The sequence below is a fragment of the Equus quagga genome, chromosome 6 (genome assembly GCF_021613505.1).
Source record: "Equus quagga isolate Etosha38 chromosome 6, UCLA_HA_Equagga_1.0, whole genome shotgun sequence".
NCBI lineage: Eukaryota > Metazoa > Chordata > Mammalia > Perissodactyla > Equidae > Equus > Equus quagga.
In genome coordinates, this window is record NC_060272.1 from 136,300,217 (window position 1) to 136,322,826 (window position 22,610).

Here is a 22,610-nt window from a genome sequence, read left to right on the forward strand (position 1 = left end):
TAGGCTATACCATCTAGGTATGCTGTAGTAGGCTATACCATCTAGGTTTGTTTAAGTACATTCTATGATGTTCGCATGACAAAGTTGCCTAACAATGCATTTCTCAGACTGTATTCCCATCATTAAGCGACATACAACTGTAACAGATGGGGAAATGTTTAATGCTCTTTACTCAACACATATATTCTAATGCACTGATTTTCCACATTTCTTCAGTCCTGGCGATAGCAGGGGTTGAAACAGTTACTGATTTTCATTTCTGCTTTTCACTTCTACTTACTTTTCAACATTAAAATAATATGGAAATATTCTCCAGGTTAAGTTAATTTTGTACTATCTAGAGTCAGATTGTGGTTGGTAGCTGTAAAAGCAAATTTTTATTTGCTGATTGACCCAGTAGAGGTAACAACAAGTATTCTAAAAAGTACTGAAAGGTTGTACTAAAGTCCTCCTAAATCACAACCTCAACATTCTATTCAAAATGGAATGGTTCTATGGACCATATGCAAGTTAGTTTACTGGGTCTGATATTGTTTGAGATGTTACCATGGCAGGGGAGGAGGGGGGCTGAGGTGGGGGTGCTGGGAACCTCCATGAACATTCTTTGCAGCTTCCAGTGAATCTACAGTTATTTCAGAACAAGTGTTAAAAAAACAGGGAATGGGTAAAACGACACTCACCTGAGCCACAATAGACAGAATTCCTACCATAGCTATGAATGCTGCAATTTTAACAGATCCAAAACCTATGACCTGTGGAAACGGAAAGAAAACTCTTTCGTAATACAGATATTATAAATATAATATGTGTTATGTTCTATTAAAGCCATAGGATAAAATAGCTGAGTTCATAAAACCTTGACAACAGCAAATTAAGGCAGTGCTGAAAGCTGAACCCATTTAACCAGTAATTTATATCTAAACATGATATAAGAAATCATTACAAGCAGGTACAACTTAATTTAACTTTTAAGGTAATATTTTCTATTATAGGTCTACCTATTATTTCCTATCCCTCTGCATCCCCAACTCATCAATACACAAATATAACATTATCAAGTATTAGAGAGAACATGAAGAAAATGATTTGACTTTTGAGACTGCCAATACAGAATTTGATTACTAGCAAAGTCAGTAGCTCTCAACTTTGGCTGCACATTAAAATCATGTGGACAACGGAGAAGGTGGGGAAAGGGGAGAGAGAAGAGGGGAGCAATGAGATGCTAGAATCCAGTTGAGACCAATTAAAGCAGACTCTCTGGACCCAGGCACAGGTATGTTTTAAAAAGCTTCCATGGTGACTCTAATGATCAGCCCAAGTTAGCTGGCAATGATTTCTAAGCCTTTTAACCTTAACAGCAGCTCTGAAATGCCTAAAACTTTTAAGTTTTAAATATCAAGTTTTTAAAAAGTTAAATTATTTTGACCTCTATTGAACTTCTATAAAATTCAGAAAAAGGACTTAAAAATTACTGTATACATTCTTCTCATTTCATAAATGACTGTCTTGCTTCAAGTCACACAACTAGCTAATAAAAGAACTAGAGCTTAACCTCTGGTTCCCAAATCAGTGCTGCTGACATTAACAATGTTCTATTACTTTCTAATCAAATGCAATTTTTTTAAAAAAATTAGAACCTGAAAATGTAGCTTTAGGAATTATTTCTCAGCCTATATTTGTAAATATATACACACACACATATATCTATGTATGTATGTATTTTAAATAGTTTTATTGAGATAGAATTTAAATATCATACAATTCATCATTTTAAGTGTACAATCCAATGGTTAGTATATTCAAAGTGTTGGGTAACCACCACCACAATCCATTTTAGAAGATCTCATCACTCCTCAAAGAAACATGGACCTTATTAGGAGTCCCATTCCCCCACCTACCCCTCTGTTCAGCCAGTCATCTACTTCCCCTCTCTATGGATTTGTTTATTCCAAGCATTTCATATAAAGGGAATCATACAATATATGATCCTAACTTCTTTCCCTTAGCATAATGTTTCCAAAGTTCACCCATGTTGTAGGATGCATCAGTGCTTCACTGCTTTTTATTGCTAAATAATAACATTCCACTGTATGGCTATACCACATTTATTGATCCATTTCATCAGTTGATAGAAATCTGGGCAGTCTCTACTTTTTGGCTATAATAAATAATAATTTGGGTAAAAGTTTCTGTGTAGACATGTTTTCATTTTTCTTGGCTATATACCTAAGAATAGATCTGCTGGGAACACTATGCTGAACACCTTGAAGAACTGCCAGACTCTTTTCCACAGTGGCTACACCATTTTACATTCCCGCAGGGACGTATGAGGGACTCCCATTTCTCTATATCCTTGTCTTTTTGATTACAGGCACCTGAGCAGGTGGGAAGTGGTCTCTCATTGTTTTGAGTTGCATTTCCTTGATGGCTAATGATGTTAAGCATCTTTTCATGTGCTTATTGGCCATTGTATATCTTCCTTGGAGAAATTATCTATTCAAAATCCTCTGCCTATTTTTTCACTTGGGTTGTCTTCTTGCTGTTGAATTATAAGAGTTCTCTCTATATATACTGGACACAAGTTCCTCACCATATATATAATTTACAAATATCAAATGCAATTTTAACTAAAATGTGTGTGTTAACCTCTCTTAAAAGTGAGCACAAATAGAAAATAACAGAATGCTTCTGATTTTTCATAATTGGTGGTGGTGGCATAAGTATACGTATAGAAAAAAGGGTAAAAAGGGAAAATATTCAGTTGTTTATCATCCATGCAAAGGGATAAGATTTTTCACTTTCTTCCTTGAGTTTTCTTATTTTTCCTATATTATTTTCTACATTAAATGCATATTTAATTATAAATGCATATATAATTTTCTACATTAAACACACTACCTCACCACGCTTCCCTTTAAATCTCCAGCATCCACCCACCCAAAATGAGCCAAACCAAAATAGAGCTGCTTGAAAAAATGTTTTACTTCTATGCCACCATATAAAATATTACAGTCTTATACTTTTAGGACAACTCTAAGGATGGCAAGTTTAACAAGTTTATTTAAAAATATCTCCAGAAATACAGAAATTTATCTTGGGAGGAGGCTTGCCCTTCCAAAGTGGAGTAAACCATTAGGAGAAGGACTTCCAGTGAAATCAGTAAAAGACCAAGGCAGGATTGCAATGGAAGGCAACTCAGGTCTCAGCAATCCAGAGACCTGAAACAACAGTCGGAAAAAGGAACTTTCTTTTAATTGCCTTAAGTCAATTGCCTTTTGGGGGACAAAGTAAAGCGTAAATTTTTAAAGAGAGAAAAAATCAGAGGAGAGAAAAGATTATCTTGATTATTGTTTGCGAGCCACCTTAAAGTTTACAGTGGTGTTGAGCTCTGGCCTACCAAAGATGGCTTAGCAGGCTGGCTGTGTTCAGACTCAGGGCAGGGCATTTCTGAAATAAACTTTACCTCTCTGTGAAATTTAATGGATATTATTAAAGATTTAAAATATTATGATAAATCCTGTTTCTGCTAATTCTCATTCTGTATATTTTTTCCACAGTAAACATCGTACTAAATTTTAAAGCATCACTGAATTAAAGGTTTCCTGACTACTAACTGTATGTCAGCACCTACATTTGCAACCAGAAGCAAATATACACCTTTTTTCTCTACACTGTTTTCTCCCAACCTTTGATTTTCCTCTTGTTCAAAAGCTACTAGGCATCTACTACTCACCTGCCTGAGATAGAGAAAAAAACTTGAATACTGTCCAGCTTCAGGAAGATATGAAAGAAACACAGTGATGCAGATTAGTAAGACGGTAGAATCTTTCCCAACTTTCTTCAGTGACTAGGAATAAGCAGAATGAGAAACACATAAAAAGCAAATACACACTAATGTCACTGCTATTCTGGGACATTGGCTTCACTGTTTTGATGTATTAAGGTGGATAACAAAAATTGAATGGATAAAAGGACGTGAACCTTAATATTAAATCTATTTTCATCTGTCTATGGAAGTTCTAATTTCAGAGGTATGTATTTCAAATATTACAGGCTTTTTTTTTTTTTTAAAAAAAAAAAACACTTGCTCATCTCTGTTAATAATACTGGTTCACATCCTGAAACAGCCTATGAACAGATCCTGAAAAACACTGCTCCAGATACCTTTTAAGAATATCTCATCTCTCTCTTTCATTCATAATATAACTCCTTTAAAGCCATAAACAGTATGGGGTTTTCATTACACGCAAATTCACTCTATTCTTTACAACGTTAATATTCAACTTGGCTGTAAAACTGGTAGACAAATAAGTAGGTCCCAGCCATGGGGTCAGTAACAAGATTCTCTGACTAGTAACTTTTTAAATGTTATAATTTTGTCCAAAATTCTTTCTTACATTCCTTTCTATACAGGATCATTGAGGAGACCAAAAAGTGCATCATTTCTAAGGAGTAGAGAGTGCTGCAGAGCATTCTAGTCACCATAACTGTAACCTTATTTTAACTAACAGCAAAAGCAGCTGTCTACTGAGACCTTGCTACATTAGTCCACACCTTGTAGACTAGTTAATTTACATATAATCACTGTAACCCTCACAACAGCCCTGAAAAGGAAGCCACAGTCGTTCCCAGTTCCCATCACAGAGGAGTTTCCCTGTCTCACCCACTGCTGGGTTCACACCTGGTTTCCTTCTCCAAGCACCTCCTTCTAGATGTCTGACATCATGCACCAACAGAATGGGCAGGGCCCCCAGGTCATGCCCTGGGGGGGCTTTTTAGAAAAGAATTTCTAAGTTAGTTTTCCTATTATATGTATTTTTCCTAAAAGGTAGACTTGGGGGGAAAAAGCAAAAATCAAATCTCTGATTATTTTTTCCCGTACAAATTTTCTTAGGAACAAGTGCAAACCAGATAAGGTGGGAGAAGGGGAGAGAAGATTCTTCTTCTCAGTACTTTTTCTAGCTGTTAATGGGATCCTCCTCATGCAAAAAAATAAATTATAGAAAACAATCCATGCAATCTGTAAAAATATAAGTTCAAAGCCTCTGGTCAAAGTGGATGTACACTAAGAATTTAGAAAATAACTACTTTAGTCAGACCAAATACATTTATCCTTTCTGAATTTAAGTAAATGAAAACAGTCACTTCAAACAGCCACTTTCATTTATTTTGTCAAAGAAAAAGGATGAAAACAACCATGCAAAAAGAAAACAAAAACAACCCAACTTCCTTCTCAAACCCTTTATCAGGGATTAACTGGACATGTTTCTCTTTTCCCTTATGATAACCACATGCTTGACTTAAGAAGTATCAATTCTGTATATTTCTTGGTACACAGACTACCTCAGTCTCTCACTTGCAATTAAATTTTTTCTATTTTTACTGGAGAAAGAAATGGATCAACAACTGCTGGGATGCTTGAAGTGTTCTTTTGTTTGCACGGCTTAGAAAGATATTTAGGAAAGTAAGTGTTTTGTTTTTATTTACCGCAAAAGGGTCTGCTTGTTTCCAAGAAATCTGAGCTCCCCAAGAGAGCGGTCTCATTTTCTCCGGCAAAGACTCTGGAACAGCCAATAAGATAAAGCAGATGTCCAGAAGAGCGACCACTGTGGCCACTAGCACAACGAGGTTGTCTCCATAACTGGCTGAGAGGTATGCTCCAATGGCCGGGCTGCTGACCAGACTGGCTGCAAAGGTGGCTGAGACCTGTGGAAAAGCACATTCTCACCAAGGGTCCCATCTACTGCAGGTGCACACCTACAAAAGCACACTCTCACTTAGTCCCACCTGTTGCAGGGGCACACCTATGTTCCCGTTCTCACCCAGGGTCCTACAGGTGCATACCTACAGCCATCTTTCCCTGGCTTTACACAAGACAAAAGGAATGTGTTGCACATAAATTTTAAGAATGAAAGAATTAAAATAATTGTGTTTTAAGAATTTGTTCACAAACTATTAGCCAATTGGAGATATCCTGGAAAGCTGTAAGAGTAAAAAATGATGATCTTATTAGAAATAAAAATTGTGTGTCCCCATAAATAAAACACATGCACTTTAGTTTTCTTTAATTGAGGAATGGGGATGTGAGGAGAAAGGTATGAAAAAAATTTCTGCAGGGCTGATGACAAAATCTACAAACCAATGAGGGACTACACTTGATTTCATCTTCCAAAAACATGTACTGTTTCACCATTTTATTATTTGGTAATCATTTCATTAGCTCTGAGAAGGGGAAAAAAAAAAAATCCCTGATATTCTTAGAAAGAGAAAAAGCTATAACAATAAATCCAAAAGATTTGTTGAGAGATGTCAACACTTTTTAAGTTCCCTGGGCTGTGGATTTCTGTCATGCTGTCACCCCCAACCTCCATCTAATACTAGAGACCACAGAGCCAACTGATCACACTTCCAAGCTGAATCCAGGGCTCCTAGGCGCTAGGGGAGCACTGATGCAGGGTCCTCTGGTGCTAACAGTGACGATCTTGTATCTGCACAAAATAAGTCATTCATTCATAAAAGAGTTTTCCATTATCTTAATCTTCATCATATTTTTAAAAAATTATTTTATTGAGATCATAATGGTTTATAACATTGTGAAATTTCAGGTATACGTTATTATTTATCAGCTTCTGTATAGACTGCATTGTGCTTACCACCAATAGTCTAATTTTTATCCCCTTTATGTGCCCCTTTAACCCTTTTACCCACCCCCAAGCCCTTCCCCTCTGTAACCACTAATCTGTTCTCTCTGTGCATGAGTTTATCTTCTACAGATGAGTGAAATCATAGTGGTTGTCTTTCTCTTTCTGGCTTATTTCACTTACCATAATACCCTAAAGGTCCAACCATGTTGTTGCAAATGGGATGATTTTGTCTTTTTTTATGGCTGAGTAGTATTCCATTGTATATATATATATATATATATATATATATATATATATACACACACACATCTTCTTTATCCAATGATCACATGATGGGCGCTTGGGTTGCTTCCACATCTTGGCTATTGTGAATAACGCTGCAGTGAACACAGAGGTGAATAGGTCTCTTCGTATTGTTGATTTCAAGTTCTTTGGATAAATACCCAGTAGTGGGAAAGCTGGATCATATGGCATTTCTATTTTTAATTTTTTGAGAAATCTCCATACTGTTTTCCACAGTGGCTGCACGAGTTTGCATTCCCACCAGCAATGTATGAGGGTTCCCTTTTTTCCACATCCCCTCCAACATTTATTATTTTTTGTCTTGGTAATTATAGCCATTCTGACCAGTGTAAGGTGATATCTCGTTGTAGTTTTGATTTGCATTTGCCTAATGACTAGTGATGTTGAACATCTTTACATGTAACTGTTGGTCATCTGTATATCTTCTTTGGAAAAATGTCTGTTCATATCCTCTGCCCATTTTTTGATCAAGTTTTTTGCTGTTCAGTTGTGTGAGTTCTTTATATATTCTGGAGATTAACCCCTTGTTGGATATATGACTTGAAAATATTTTCTCCCAGTTGGTGGGTTGTCTTTTCATTTTGTTCCTGGTTTCCTTTGCCTTGCAGAAACTCTTTAGTGTGATGTAGTCCCATGTGTTAATTTTCTCTTTTGTTGCCCTTGCCTGAGCGGACATGGTATTCGAAAAGATGCCTCTAAGACTGATGTCAAAGAGTGTACTGCTTATATTTTCTTCTAGGAGTTTTATGGTTTCAGGTCTTACATTCAAGTCTTTAATCCATTTTGAGTTAATTTTTGTGTATGGCAAAAGATAATGGTCTACTTTCATTCTTCTGCATGTGGCCGTCCAGCTTTCCCAACACCATTTATTGAGGAGACTTTCTTTTCTCCATTGTATGTTCTTGGCTCCTTTGTTGACGATTAACTGTCCATAGATGTGTGGTTTTATTTCTGGGTTTTCAATTATGTTCCATTGATCTGTGTATCTATTTTTGTGCCAGTACCGTGCTGTTTTGATTACTACAGCTTTGTGGTATATTTTGAAGTCAGGGTTTGTGATGCCTCCAGTTTTGTTCTTTTTTCTCAGATTGCTTTGACTATTTGAGGTCTTTTGTTGTTCATATAAATTTTAGGATTCTTTGTTCTATTTCTGTAAAGAATGTCATTGGGATTCTGATTGGGATTGCATTGAATCTGTAGATTGCTTTAGGTAGTATGGACATTTTAACTGTATTTATTCTTCCAATCCATGTGCATGGGATCTCTTTCCTTTTTTTCTTTTTAAAGATTTTATTTTTCCTTTTTCTCCCCAAAGCCCCCAGGTACATACTTGTGTATTTTCAGTTGTGGGTCCTTCCAGTTGTGGCATGTGGGATGCCACTTCAGCATGGCCTGACGAGCCGTGCCATGTCTGCATCCAGGATTCGAACTGGCGAAACCCTGGGCCACCGCAGCGGAGCACGTGAACTTAACCACTCAGCCACAGGGCCAGCCCCTTTCCATTTTTTTATGTCATCTTCGATTTCTTTCAATAATGTCTTACAGTTTTCAGTGTATAGATCTTTCACCTCCTTGGTTAAATTTCTTCCTAGATCGTTTTATTCTTTTGTTACAATTGTAAATGGGACTGTATTCCTGAGTTCCCTTTCTGCTAGTTCCTTAGTAGAGTATAGAAATGCAACAGATTTTTGTAAGTTGATTTTGTACCCTGCAACGTTGCTGTAATTGTTGATCATTTCTAATAGTTTTCTGATGGATTCTTTAGGGTTTTCTACATGTAAAATCATGTCATCTGCAAACAGGGAGAGTTTCACTTCTTCCTTTACAATTTGGACACCATTTCTTTCTTTTTCTTGCCTAATTGCTCTGGCCAAACCTCCAGTACTATGTTGAATAAGAGTGGCGAGAGTGGACACCTTTGTCTTGTTCCTGTTCTCAGAAGGATGGCTTTCAGTTTTCACTGTGAGTATGATGTTGGCTGTGACATCGAACCTGAAGTGAGTTCACTCACCCACTGCGCAGCAAGCCAATCTCTGACACTGGGTGTAGTGGAAAAAAATAGGAATTTTACTATTGCACAGTGCTGGGCAAGGAGAGAGGGCAGCTAATGCTGAAATCCCAAACTCCCCGAAAAGCTAAAAGGAAGGGTTTTTATTTGGGGTTTTAGGTGGTGGAGGGGGAGCATATGGCCTTTCTGGTCGGAGCCTTCCCACCAGTCTGTCTTTGGCCTTGAGACTACTTGCAGAGAAGAGGGAGCCTATGACCTTGCTGGTCAGCAGCTTTCCCACCAGCCTGTATCTCTTTGTGGGGAGCAGATAATGAATCCAGGTGCTTGTCCTTGGCAGTCTGTCTCCATGGAGGATAGTGGATTCTGGAGCTAGGAAGCCAGGGAGTAAGCAGGGAATGAGTGTTTTGGTTTTAACCCCATAGATGCTGGGTTTAATGTAGGGAAACTGATATCAGGGTTGGTATCAGCTATGGGTTTGTCATATACGGCCTTTATGTTATGGTACTTTCCTTCTATACCCATTTTATGGAGAGTTTTATCATAAATGGATGTTGGATCTTGTCAAATGCTTTCTCTCCATCTATTGAGATAATCATGTGATTTTTATTCCTCATTTTGTTAATGTGGTGCATCACACTGATTGATTTGCAGATGCTGAACCATCCCTGTGTCCCTGGTATAAATCTCACTTGATCATGATGTATGATCCTTTTAATGTATTGTTGTATTTGTTTTGCCAATATTTTGTTGAGCATTTTTGCATCTATGTTCATCAGCAATATTGGCCTATAGTTTTCTTTGTGTTGTCCTTGTCTGGTATTGGTATCGGGGTGATGTTGGCCTCAGAATGAGTTAGGAAGCATTCCATCTTCTTCAATTTTTTTGTAATATGTCGAGAAGGAGACGTATTAAATCCTCTTTAAATGTTTGGTAGAATTCTCCAGAGAAGCCATCTATTCCTGGAATGTGGTTTTGGGGGAGGTTTTTGATTATGTTTCAATCTCTTTACTTGTGATTGGTCTATTCAGACTCTCGGTTTCTTCTTGGTTCAGTTTTAGGAGGTTGTATGAGTCTAAGAATTAATCCATTTCTTCTGGGTTATCCAATTTGCAGGCATACAGTTTTTCATAGTATTCTCTTATAATCCTTTGTATTTCTGTGTTATCCATTGTAATTTCTCCTCTTTCATTTCTAGTTTTATTTATCTGAATCTTTTCTCTCTCTTTCTTAGTGAGTCTGGCTAAGAGTTTGTCGATTTTTTTTATCTTCTCAAAGAACCAGCTCTTAAGTTTCACTGATCCTTTCCACTGTTTTTTTACTCTCTATTTCATTTATTTCTGCTCTAATTTTTATTATTTCCCTCCTTCTGCTGACTTTGGGCTTTGTCTGTTCTTCTTTTTCTAGTTCTGTTAGGTGTAGTTTAAAATTATGTATGTGAGATTTTTCTTGTTTGTTGAGGTGGGCCTGTCTTGCTATGAATTTCCCTCTGAAAACCACTTTTGCTGGATCCCATAAGAGTTGGTATGTTGCATTTTCATTTGTGTCCAGGTATTTTTAACTTCTCCTTTGATTTCTTCATTGATCCAAATTGTTCAGTAGAACAGTGTTTAGTATCCACATATTTGTCACTTTCCCAGTTTTTTTTCTTACAGCTGATTTCTAATTTCATAGCATTGTGGTCTTAAAAGACGTTTGATATGATTTCAATCTTCTTAAATTTATTGAGGCTTGCCTTGTTTCCCAACATATAGTCAATCTTTGAGAATGTTCCATGTGTACTTGACAATAATGTGTATTCTGCTGTTTTTGGATGAAATATTTTATATATATCTATTAAGTCCATCTGTTCTAGTTTTTCATTTAATTCCACTATTTCCTAGTTGACTTTCTGTCTGGATGATCTATCCATTGATGTCAGTGGGTTGTTGAGGTCCCCTACTATTATTGTGTTGCTGGTAATTTCTCCCTTTAGGTCTGTTAATAGTTGCTTTATGTACTTTGGTGCTCCTGCGTTAGGTGCATATGTATTCATAAATATTATGTCTTCTTGGTGGAACATTCCTTATATCATCATATACTGCCCCTCTTTGTCTCTCATTGTCTTTTTTATCTCGAAGTCTGCTTTGTCTGATATAAGTATGGCAACACCTGCTTTCTTTTGCTTGCCATTAGCATGGAGTATCGTCTTCCATCCCTTTACTCTGAGCCTGCGTTTGTCTTTAGAGCAGAGATGTGTTTCCTGGAGGCAGAATATTGTTGGGTCTTGTTTTTTAATCCATCCAGCCACTCTGTGTCTTTTGATTGGAGAATTTGATCCACTTACATTTAGAGTAATTATTGATATATGAGGGCTTAATACTGCCATTTTATCTCTTGTTTTCTGTTTTTTCTTGTTTTCTCTGGTTTCTATGGTTTCTCTTCCTTTGTGTTTCTGTCACTTCAGTTTGGTGGTTTTCTGTGGAGGTTTTCTCAATTTTCTTCTTTTTTATGAATTGTGGCTCTGCTCTGATTTTTTGTTTAGTGGTTACTGTGAGGTTTGTATAAAAGATCTTGTAGATGAGATAGTCCATTTTCTGACAGCCTCTTACCTCCATTAGTCTAAGCAGGTTCCACCCCTTTCCTCTTCCCCATCTAAGTTATTGTTCTCACAAATTATTGTTTTGTGTTGTGAGTGTGTGATTAAAATGAAGTATTTATAGTTACTTTTGATGCTTTCCTTCCCTTTATCTTTAATGTTATAAAGTGTTTGCTAACCTGTTCTGATAGAGAGCTGCAATTTTTTGATTGTGTCTATCTCTTTGATCAAGACTTTGTAAACCTTTTCCCTTCTGTTTCAGGTATGAGGGCATTCTTGATCATCTTTGTAGGGGGGCTCTTGTAGCAATGAACTCCCTCAGCTTTTGTTTATTTGGGAAAGTTTTTTTTTCTCCATCATATCTGAAGGATAGTTTCCTTGGATAGAGTTTCCTTGGCTGAAAGTCTTTGTCTTTCATTATTTTTGAATGTATCATTCCACTCTCTCTTAGTCTGTAAGGTTTTTGCTGAGGAGTCTGCTGAAAGCCTGATAGGGGTTCCTTTGTAGATTATTCTCTTCTGCTTGCTGCCCTTAATATTTTTTCTTTGTCATTGACTTTTGCCAGTTTTACTACTCTATGCCTCAGAGAAGGTCTTTTTACATTGATGAAATTAGGAGTTCTATTAGCTTCATGTACTTGTAAGTCCAGTTCCTTCCCCAGGTTTGGGAAGTTCTCAGCTATTATTTTTTGAACAAGCTCTCTGCTCTTTTCTTCCACTCTTCTCCTTCTTGAATACCCATAATCCTTATGTTGCATTTGCTACTTGAGTCAGATATTTCTTGGAGAATTTCTTCATTTTTTCTTTTAGTCTCAGTTCTCTCTCCTCCTCCACCTAAAGCATTTCTACATTTCTGTCTCTAAATTGCTAATTCTGTCCTGCATAATGTCAGCTCTGTTTTTTAAGGTTTCTAGATTGTTTTTTATTTCATTCATTGTGTTCTTCATCTCCAATATTTATGGCTTTTTTTTTAAGATTGGCACCTGAGCTAATATCTGTTGCCAATCTTCTTTTCTTTTTTTTTTTTCCTTTTTCTTCTCCCTAAAATCCCCCAATAGATAGTTGTATATTCTGGTTGTAGGTCCTTCTAGTTGTGCCATGTGGGACGCTGCCTCAGCATGGCTTGACGAACAGTGACATATCCACATATCCACAGCCAGGGTCTGAACCAGCAAAATCCTGGGCCGCCGAAGCAGAGCATGCAAACTTAACTAGTTGGCCACAGGGCTGGCCCTGGTTTTTTTAGAGGTTCAATCTCTTTTGCAAAAAATTCCTTCTGCTCATTAATTTTATTCCTGAGCTCACTGAACTGTCTTTCTGAGTTTTCTTGTAACTCGTCAAGTTTCTTTATGATAAGTATTTTGAATTCTCTGTCATTTAGATTGTAAATTTCTGTGACTTCAGGATTGGTTTCTGGAGACTTATAATTTTCCTTCTGATCTGGAGTGTTAATGTATTTTTTCATGGTGTTTGATGAAGTGAACCTTGGCCGCTGCATAGCAGTAGGATCTGGTTGCAGATTCCACCTGCCACTTTAGCAGGGGATTGGGGAGAGCCATGGAACTATGTTTTCTGAAGTTGTGCTGATAGGGCTTGTCTATCACTATTGCTTGGTGGGTCACCAACACAGGTGCAGGCATCCTGGTGTGAATCTGCTGCTCTGACTGACTGGCCAAGCTGGTGCACCAGGTGGGAGGGGATGGGTGCTTTCTCTTGCATGTGCAAGTCTGCACTGCACTCACTGGTGGCCTGCCTGGGCTGCTGGGCTTGGTAGGGGCATCCATGCAGTGGCTGATCTGCCTCCTCACCACCTTTTTGTATGTAAATTGAGAAGATACTCTACTACTCAATGTACAAATAAAGAAACAGCAATAGAAAGTTAAACAACTACCTTAAATTCACATAATGAGCAAGAACTTAAAGCCATTTTCCAATCTCTCAAATTAATCTTCCCAACAAAAATGTACAGTCAGACCTAGAGCTGCTAAATTTCAGCTGAAATTGCTTTTATAATCCCACAGCATTCCAAGTGTAAAGAATCTAAAGATCATGGCATGTACAGAAGAAAGCACTCATTTATTTCATTATTCATCAAAAAGACATTTCTAATTCTATCATAACTGCCTTCTAACCAATTGGACATTTTCCAAGATAAAAATTGTTCAATAACTCAAAATTTGGTCATTAAGAACAATGGAATTAAATTATTATCTACATAACAATGGTTTAATATATAAGAATACATTTGATACATGAGTTTTGAATAAAAATGGCTGCCTTTTACTAAACACCATTCCCCCAAATTTAGAGAGGATACAATAGCTCTTTCAGATGTAAAGGACAAAGAAAGACTGACTATGAGATGAATGCTCATTAATAAAAGATGTACTCCAAACCATGGTATACTTTTAAATTCATCCTTCCCATACATGTGACACTCCCTGCAACACTGCTCTGAGGAAGAAGTGCTCTGAGTATTTTCTGGTATTTCCATAATTTAAACATTTGTAAACTGACATGGAGAAAAATTGAAATTAGCAAAGGCAGAAATCTTGATGAAATCTTTAAGTCTTGCAAAACAGAGGAAGAAATGAGTATTATTATTTACAAATCTATGTATGCAGAGCCAAAAGCCTCATAACTGACTTAGATGGCACAGCAGGGCAGATGCTCTCAGACAGAGGGGCAGACCCACCCCCTCCTCCTAACACAGCCCAATTCAGTTAGGCCCCTCAGTGCTCAGGATTCCCTCCTCCCAACTCTCTCTCTACTACTGCCCACCTATAATACCCTAATCTTCCTCCCTCCATTTCCTATACAGTACATGGAAGCAGGTATAGCACCTGGGAGATCAATTTAGTTTCCTAAAGCATGCAAAAAGTAACACATTATTATATACATATGTAGCAATAGTGAGAAATAATAGGAATTTAGTGGGAAAATCTCTGCTATTAAACTATATAATAGGGACTATTCTAGGAGCCAATTTAATCATGTGGAATATGAAAATTAAAGTATCTGGGATCTATGATCTCAACAAATGCTATACAAAATGTTGTGTCTTTCTTAAAACTTAAAGTAGCCTACTTGCTTAGTGTGCATATTTATCTAAACCCCTCTTTCACTTAACGCTCAACGTTATGTCTCTGGTGAACAAACCCGAAGGATGACTTCACCACAACAATCACTCAATGAATGTTGACTTACTTAATATGACTACTGATTGCCATGTCTCTGAAAGAATTACCATTTTCTTGGTTTACTGGAGGGGTTTCAGTAAGGAACGTGTGCATATTTTATATATTCTTTAACATATCTCAAAATGCTCCTAAGAACCTCAGCTAAACTGGATTGACAATCCTGTAATGAATTGGCAAATAAATCCTCCAACAGGTTCACATATTGAACACATGCACACACATGCTCACATGCCATCTTTCCCCCCTTGAACCACTTAAGCAGCTCTCAGAGTCATGGCAGTCTGACTTAAAGGGCTTCAGTCTACCATCTTCTATGGGTATTTCTTCTCCTACATAACCACAATGCCATTGCCATGCATGGAAAACTTAGAGATGATTGCCTAATACTCAATTATCCAAAAAGGGGTCTCCTATAACTTTTGTTATGCATTCCTGCCAATCTTCCAACTCTAAAAACAATAATAAATTACTAGCAATTTCTATCTTGCTTTTTTTAAAAAAATGATCTTTTTAAAATCCTTTTATATTTTATTTATTTATTTATTTATTTTGAGGAAGATTAACCCTGAGCTAACTGCTGCCAATCCTCCTCTCTTTGCTGAGGAAGACCAGCCCTGAGCTAACATCTGTGCCCATCTTCCTCCACTTTACATGTGAGACGCCTACCACAGCATGGCGTGCCAAGTGGTGCCATGTCCGCACCCGGGATCCGAACCGGCAAACCCTGGGCCACGAGGCAGAACGTGCGCACTTGACTGCTGTGCCACTGGGCCAGCCCCCTATCTTGCTATTTTTAACTTTTTGTAAGTTTCCCTTTTTATTTCAATTGCTTTAGATTTTCTTTTATGTATGTCAATATTTACAACATTTAAAAATCTCATTTTCCTGTGAATTTTTAATAGAATGTTAATTATTTCTCTGGCTAAAAAACATACTCTATTATCTTACCCATCCATAAGCAGTACTTCGCTCATGCTCCTGAGTGACATCAGCTACATAGGCAAATATCACAGAGAACGTGACCGAGAAGACTCCCGATACAGAAATCATAGCAAAATACCACCTATAATAAAAAGATTATTTTAATTACCCAGGAGAGAGGTAAAGAGCCAAAGAGATACAATGTAAACATTATAAACCAAGAAATAAAAAAAATACATGAATACGTATATTTCAAGATATAAAGGACAACTAATAAAATTATAATCAAGATGGGGAGGAAGAAGTAGAAACATATTAATTCTGCCACTGCTCAAAGAGCATCAGTATGTGCAATTTAAAACATGAAAGAATAAGCGGATTAAGTTATAGTTTTAAAGGTAGCCAACAGCAGAGAAATAAAAACGTTCTAAATTCCCTAGCTTTAGCCAAAGAAAAGACTTGTATAGAAAATGACTTTATTTTATTTATTTATTTTTTTTGAGGAAGATTAGCCCTGAGCTAACATCTGCTGCCCATCCTCCTCTTTTTGTTGAGGAAGACTGGCCCTGAGCTAAGATCCGTGCCCATCTTCCTCCACTTTATATGTGGGACACCTGCCACAGCATAGCTTGCCAAGTGGTGCCATGCCTGCACCTGGGATCCGAACCAGCGAACACTGGGCCACCGAAGTGGAATGTGTGAACTTAATTGTTGAGCTACTGAGCCGGCCCAGAAAATGACTTTAAAATGGCTACACAAAAGCAGAAAGCGTAGCAAAAAATATTAATGTAATTAAGACCAAAATTTCTATCATATGCACAGATGCTTTAAAAAAATCCAGTTAAAATACTGGTAACAGAATCTCATAAAACAAAAAGTAGGGTTTACCCCAGGATATAAGGATGTTTCAATATTAGAAAATTTATTAATACAATTCATCCAAGTAATAGATCTAAGGAGAAAAATCAAATGATCTCTATTGATGCAAAAAGTCATCTAATAAAATTTTACATCCAATCTTGATTTTAAAAAAGAAAATCTCTGGATAAAATATGAGTGAGTATTTTTCAACCCAAAAGCTAGCTTAACACTTAATGATGAAACATTATGACGTTTCCTTTATATAAACAATCATCACTTTTATTTAACATTATTCATTGGTCAATACAAATAGCAAACACAGCACCATGAAAACTGGAAGGGAAAAGGTAAAATCATTTAAAGATCTAAAGAAAAAAACTTTAAGGTATTGAGAGGACATTAAAGAAGCCCTAATTCATTGGAAAAGCATGACTTCTTGTTAGACAGAAAGACTCAATACCAAAAAAGTATTTTAGAAAAACTCATCATCTGGTAGAAAATAAAATGATCCATTATGGGTACCCAACAAATTTAGAATGTGACAACTGTTGACATAAAATAAAATGCCAACATCAAATGAGGATATTTTTATATAAGCCAAAAAAAAGAAAATCTACTATTTGCATTTAAAAATCAAAAAATCAAAAACAAAAACAAATCCCTTCCATTTTAAGGTGTGTTCTTCACATGGGAAGAGTATCTCAGCAACAGGAATTTTGGCCAATATCATCCTCTGGACCATAGAAAAACAACTGAGTTACAGCTTAGGAGCAAATTCCAACCTATCTTTGGTAACTAAATAGACTTGGTTACATGCTAAATATTCTCTATTTATCATGAAAAAATGAAATCAAATTAAAATTCACATCATGATGTAGAATAGACTATTGGTCTTACTACAGGATACACAAAAGTGACTCCTGCCTATTGATATAAACTATGCTGTCGGCATCCCAGAGCAATGAGCTGACAAAAACAGCACATTTGCAAAGTCAGCTGAGCCACAGTGGTGCGCAAAGGGAGTAGAGATCGTCAGCCCCCTCCCAGGACCCAATCTTGTAACTGACCTCATGGCAACAGCAGTTGCCCTTAAAGACATCTTGTATTTCTATTTCTTTACCTAAGTAACTTATCTTTGACTTAATTCTATGATGTCTTCACTTCCCCATTTATAAAATGGGCATATAGACAACTGCCCAAACTGGCTTTCAGTATTACCAAAGAGATCAAATGAAAACACAGGTACAACTGCTTCAAAATGGTTAAGAAGTGCTCTGCAGATGTATTTTAAATATGTGACCCAAAACAGTCAGTCATGATGGTGGAAGGCTGAGCCACTCACCACGGGCTGATCCTCATCAGTGGAATTGGGAAGCAGGTGAAGAAGACAGTGCCAAGGAGAAAGGGCTTCCTCCCCAATGCATCAGACAGAGCGCCTATGAGTGGCGCACTCAGAAAAGACAGCAGGCCCTGGAGAAGAAAACAGAAGCAAAGGTCAGATTTATAATGTGATCCTCCAATTACTTGTAATTTTTGTTTTCTAAATGCCCCAATTCATTTTACCAGCCCCCAAACAGAATAATAACAGAGACACTGCAACTTGAGCAACAGTATTGAGGCTAAGAGGAAGCAAAAAACAGAACACCACACACATGCAAAGGAAGTAAGGAAACACATTTACTGCTTCCCCACTATTTGCCAGTTACTCCGCTGGCTGGTCACTTTCACATCACTGTTTGATCTCATGGCTCAGTGGCCACAGGTCTGCCCCTCAGACCCTGCTGGTACCATACTCCTCACGTCACATGCTCTGTCTACACACACGGCCACCACTGCCTACATTATGGACAGTTTTCCAGTCTCTTTATTCTGAGCTCTGTATCTACAGCCAAATGGACTTTTCTACTTGGACATTTAACATGCACACTGTTCTCTGTAAACCTGACCAAACGCCCATACTTCCCACCTTAGCTAAGAAGCCATGCAAAGCTTTTTCCTCCATCCCTCCACTCCCCAAGGCGATTTTTCCAGACTATTCTCTCTTAATGACTACTCTCTATCCATTTGCTGCTGTAACACACTTCAGCATTTCTTGTCTAGATTAAATAAAACCATCTCCTCACTGGTCCCTGACCTGGGTCCTCCCTTCCTCCAATATGTCCTCCACATACCCCCAAGAGCAACCTTGATGAGCTGCGAACCTCAGCTCTTTGATCCTTTCTCTAAAATCTTGCAATGGTCTCCACTGTGCAGTTTAAATTCTTCAGCAGGTATTTATGGGTGAAATAATGAGTGAACTTTGCTTTTAAATATGACAGATAAACACAAGTGGGGGAAAACTGGGTTGACTCAGACAGGACTGGGAAAATGTTGATAAATAATGAAACTGGGTGATGAGTATGTGGGTGTTAATTATATTTTCTCTACTTTTGTGTATTTGAATTTTCATAACACGTTTAAGAAATTCCTCAGCATATGATACAAATAGGACCCTCCAGAATCTGGCACCTAATACACATCTTACACTTTGGCTATACACAATACTTAAGTTTTCTGAAGATACCACTTTCCTTTGTGTCAATAGGCCTTTGCACAGGCCCTTGCTGTGCCTGCGTGCACTTCCCACACCTGGACCCTGTAACCTGCTAGTCATTCTTCACAACTCCAGGCAAGGAGCACCTCCTCCTCTATTTATTCTCTCAGCTACCCAAGCAGAATTAATCACACCATTTTTTGGGGGGTGCAAAACAAACCCCCTACATTTGGTATGTAACTCCTATATGGTAACATGCTATTACAATTACTTGTCTATCTTCTCTATTGGATTAGAAATTGAAATTAGAGTATAGAGATGACTTCTTTTCATCTCTGTATTCTTGGTGCTATCACAGGGCTTGGTAAAATAAGGACTTTCAAAGAGGTTTGCTGAATTGAACAGAACTTTTAAGAGGAAACCAACTCACAGTAGTTTCCAAGGTCACATCACTGGGAAGAAAAGTCCAGGGGCCAGGAGACAGGTAAACTGAAGTGAGGGGAGGTGAGAGAAAGACTCAACGGAGGGCAGGCAGGATCAGGAGAAATGCTTTTTGGCTCCTCTGAAATAAAATATTAATCCATGCCCATGGATCAAACCTTGTCATTTCTAAGCCACAGCGGATTCTAGGGCATTCGGTAACAGATCAAGTATTAGATGATTTCCTTTAACAAGGATCTAAATGACTGGCGAAGCAGGGCTTAAATCCAGGACTTGTGATGATCAGCTTTAATAAATAAATGACAAGCAATAGGATATACTGGAGTATATGAGGAAGCCATTTGGGTTAAAACTAATTCGGCCCAACCTTGTTTTTCCAAAAGGGCCTGATGTGACCTGTTGAGCAAGCACTGTATATCTGCTTTAAATATTTACTATGTCCCAAAGACAAGAACAATGCCCTTAAAAATAGGAATGTAACTTCCCCCAATATCGAGATTTCTTTAAGGATAAGTATCTCTTCCTGGGAACTAAGGATTAATTCTATGCTCACCTTGTTACCACTGACGCGCTGACCACTGATCTGCTGTGGCAGCTAAGCATCTCATGACAGTTATAAAAGGGACATTCCGATCATACGTGATGTATGCTCTTTGTTCCAAGACAGTATATAGCCACTCTGTACACCCCACTTCTTTGGGGAAGGAAAGTCTTGGGTTAGCCCTCAGATCTAGCTCATAATAAACTCACCTCAATTTTGATTTATAGATTGGTTATGGATTATTTGCAATGACAGCTTCATGAATTTTAGAACAGAAAATGTTTCATGTTGCTTCAAAATTCTCTCAAAATAGCAAATTCTGAGCACCTGAGTAGTATAGAACTGGTCAAGAAAAGTATGTAAAGAAATTTAAGAGGATAAGACAGTAGAAATAACAACCAACACAAAAACAGTAACAAAAACTCTTTAAACACAAAGAACCCTGGAAAGTTTTTGGACAGTTCTGATTTCTGATTTCACACAATGCTTTAAAATACGGAATGTGGGGTCAGCCCTGTGGCTGAGTGGTTAAGTTCACGTGCTCCACTTCAGGGGCCCAGGTTTTCACTGGTTCAGATCCTAGGCACAGACATGGCACCACTCATCAGCACATACTGAGGCGGCATACTACATCGCACAACCAGGAGGACCTACAACCAGATTATACAACTATGTACTGTGAGGCTTTGGGGAGAAGAAGAAGAAAAAAAAGAAGATTGGCAACAGATGTTAGCTCACGTGCCAATCTTTAAAAAAAAAAATATGGAATGTATGCCATTTTTAAATAAAGGATATGAGAAGGCCAAGCATTAAAGTTACATTTAAAATAATGCAGTCTTTACAGAAAAATGGTACTGTCTTCTAGACTATGGATTTAAATTGTAATTTAATCTGTGGAATTGAAAAAAAGATGTAGTCTCTCAAGTTAAGACACTAAAATGGAGCCAGGCAGATATGAAGAGGAGAGGAACAAACTCTTCCTTCAGGATGAACTCTTGAACTCATCAGATGCCTGAAATGCATCTGCAAGTCTTCTCAAGAAAGACAAGATTATCAGGACAGAGACCTCATTTCTGTCAAAGTCCTCTTCTACATCTCTAAGTTTTAATGGATTGTTTCAGTCGACCCTCACTCCATGACTACCTTGCACTTGGAATTTGTTAAAAGATATTCCTTTCCCTTTTTTCTTTCTTTGTGTTTGTTAGCCATGACTGTAAAACTTTCCTTCTCCCTTCAATGGCTGGAACACAATTCAAGTACTGCTTGAATCTGTGTTCCTGGGCTGCAGTCTTAACAAACCCCAAATAAACTTCTTTTTGTTTACGTCTGTCAGAGCCTACCTCATAATTGGTTGACAAATCCATTCATTAAATGATGTTATTTAAATCAAACACTCAGTAACAATGATAGATATGGGAAGGACCTACTTTTTTGTTAAGATGCTAAAATACAACCTAACAAAATACTTGCCTCTTTGGAAAACTTGTATTGGCACTGATTGGTACTGATTTTAACTCAGCAACAATCTTCCTCAAAAGCAAAAAGAGGGGGATTGGTGGCAGATTGTAGCTCAGGGCCAATCTTCCTCAAAAAAAAAAAAAAACAACCATAGAGAAAGACTGGAAACAAATGTTAATATGACAATATTTACTGAGCACCTATCTTTACTGTGTGCCAAGAACTGTTGTTCTAGGTGCTGGGGATAGGAGTAAGTAAAGCAAACAAAAATCCATGCCTTCAAGAAACTTCCAGTCTAAAAGAGGAGGAGTGAGGAAGGCACATGATAACAAGATAAAGATAAAGCAAAATCTATAGCATGTCAGAGGTGAGATGATAATGCTTTGGAGAAAAACAAGGCAGAAAAGGGGGACTGGGAGTGATGAGAACAGGATACATTACTCGAGACAGTAGCCAGTGAAGGCTTCACTGAAAAATGACATCTGGGTGAAGAACTGAGAGTTAGAAGTGAGGCCCACCAATATCTGGGGAAAAGCAATCCAAGCAGAAAAAACAGTCCCTGCAAAGCTTTCAGGCAAGCACAGGCTGAGCAAGTTGTGGCTGGAGTGAGGTCAGCAAGGAGTGGTGGAAAAGAGAACAGGGATGCTGCCAGAGGAGAAAACAGGGTCTGGTGGAGTTGGTTAAGCGACAATCTGGTGTATATGAGTATCTCTGCTGAAGGGGAACGAGGACGTGTTTTGATTATAGATCTATTTTGAAGGTAGAACCACAGAATTTGCTGATGTATTGGGTTTGGGATGTAGAAGAGAAAGGAGTCAAGACTGACTCCAAGGATTTTGGTCTCAGCAAGGATGGCATGATCAGTAAGTGAAATGAGGAATACTTGTGAGGAGGTCAGGCTGCAGGGGAAGATGAGGAGCTTCATTTTGGAGACCTTAACTTTGAGATGCCTATCAGACAAGGAGATAGAGAGGTCAATTGGGCAACTGGATACACTATTCTGGAGTTCTGGGCCAAGGTTTAGGAAGATATTTATTTCAGAGTTGAAAGTGATAAGTCTGATGATATCATCAAGGGAGTGACTGTAGAGATAAAAGAAATCGTTGTTGAAGGCTTCAGCCACCTA

The 22,610-nt window shown here is 37.8% G+C and overlaps 1 protein-coding gene across 1 annotated transcript in view; it reads right to left on the reverse strand.

Annotated features, from left to right (window-relative positions):
- The window catches only part of LOC124240823 (hippocampus abundant transcript-like protein 1), a 57,193-nt gene that overhangs the window by 7,074 nt on the left and 27,509 nt on the right, over positions 1-22,610 (reverse strand). Inside the window, exons 4-8 of the mRNA XM_046663918.1 lie at positions 17,854-17,981; positions 15,678-15,792; positions 5,488-5,706; positions 3,734-3,847; positions 681-752 (exon numbers count right to left, since the gene is read on the reverse strand). Coding sequence (XP_046519874.1) covers positions 681-752; positions 3,734-3,847; positions 5,488-5,706; positions 15,678-15,792; positions 17,854-17,981 — 648 coding nt within the window. The remainder of the gene's footprint in view (positions 1-680; positions 753-3,733; positions 3,848-5,487; positions 5,707-15,677; positions 15,793-17,853; positions 17,982-22,610) is intronic.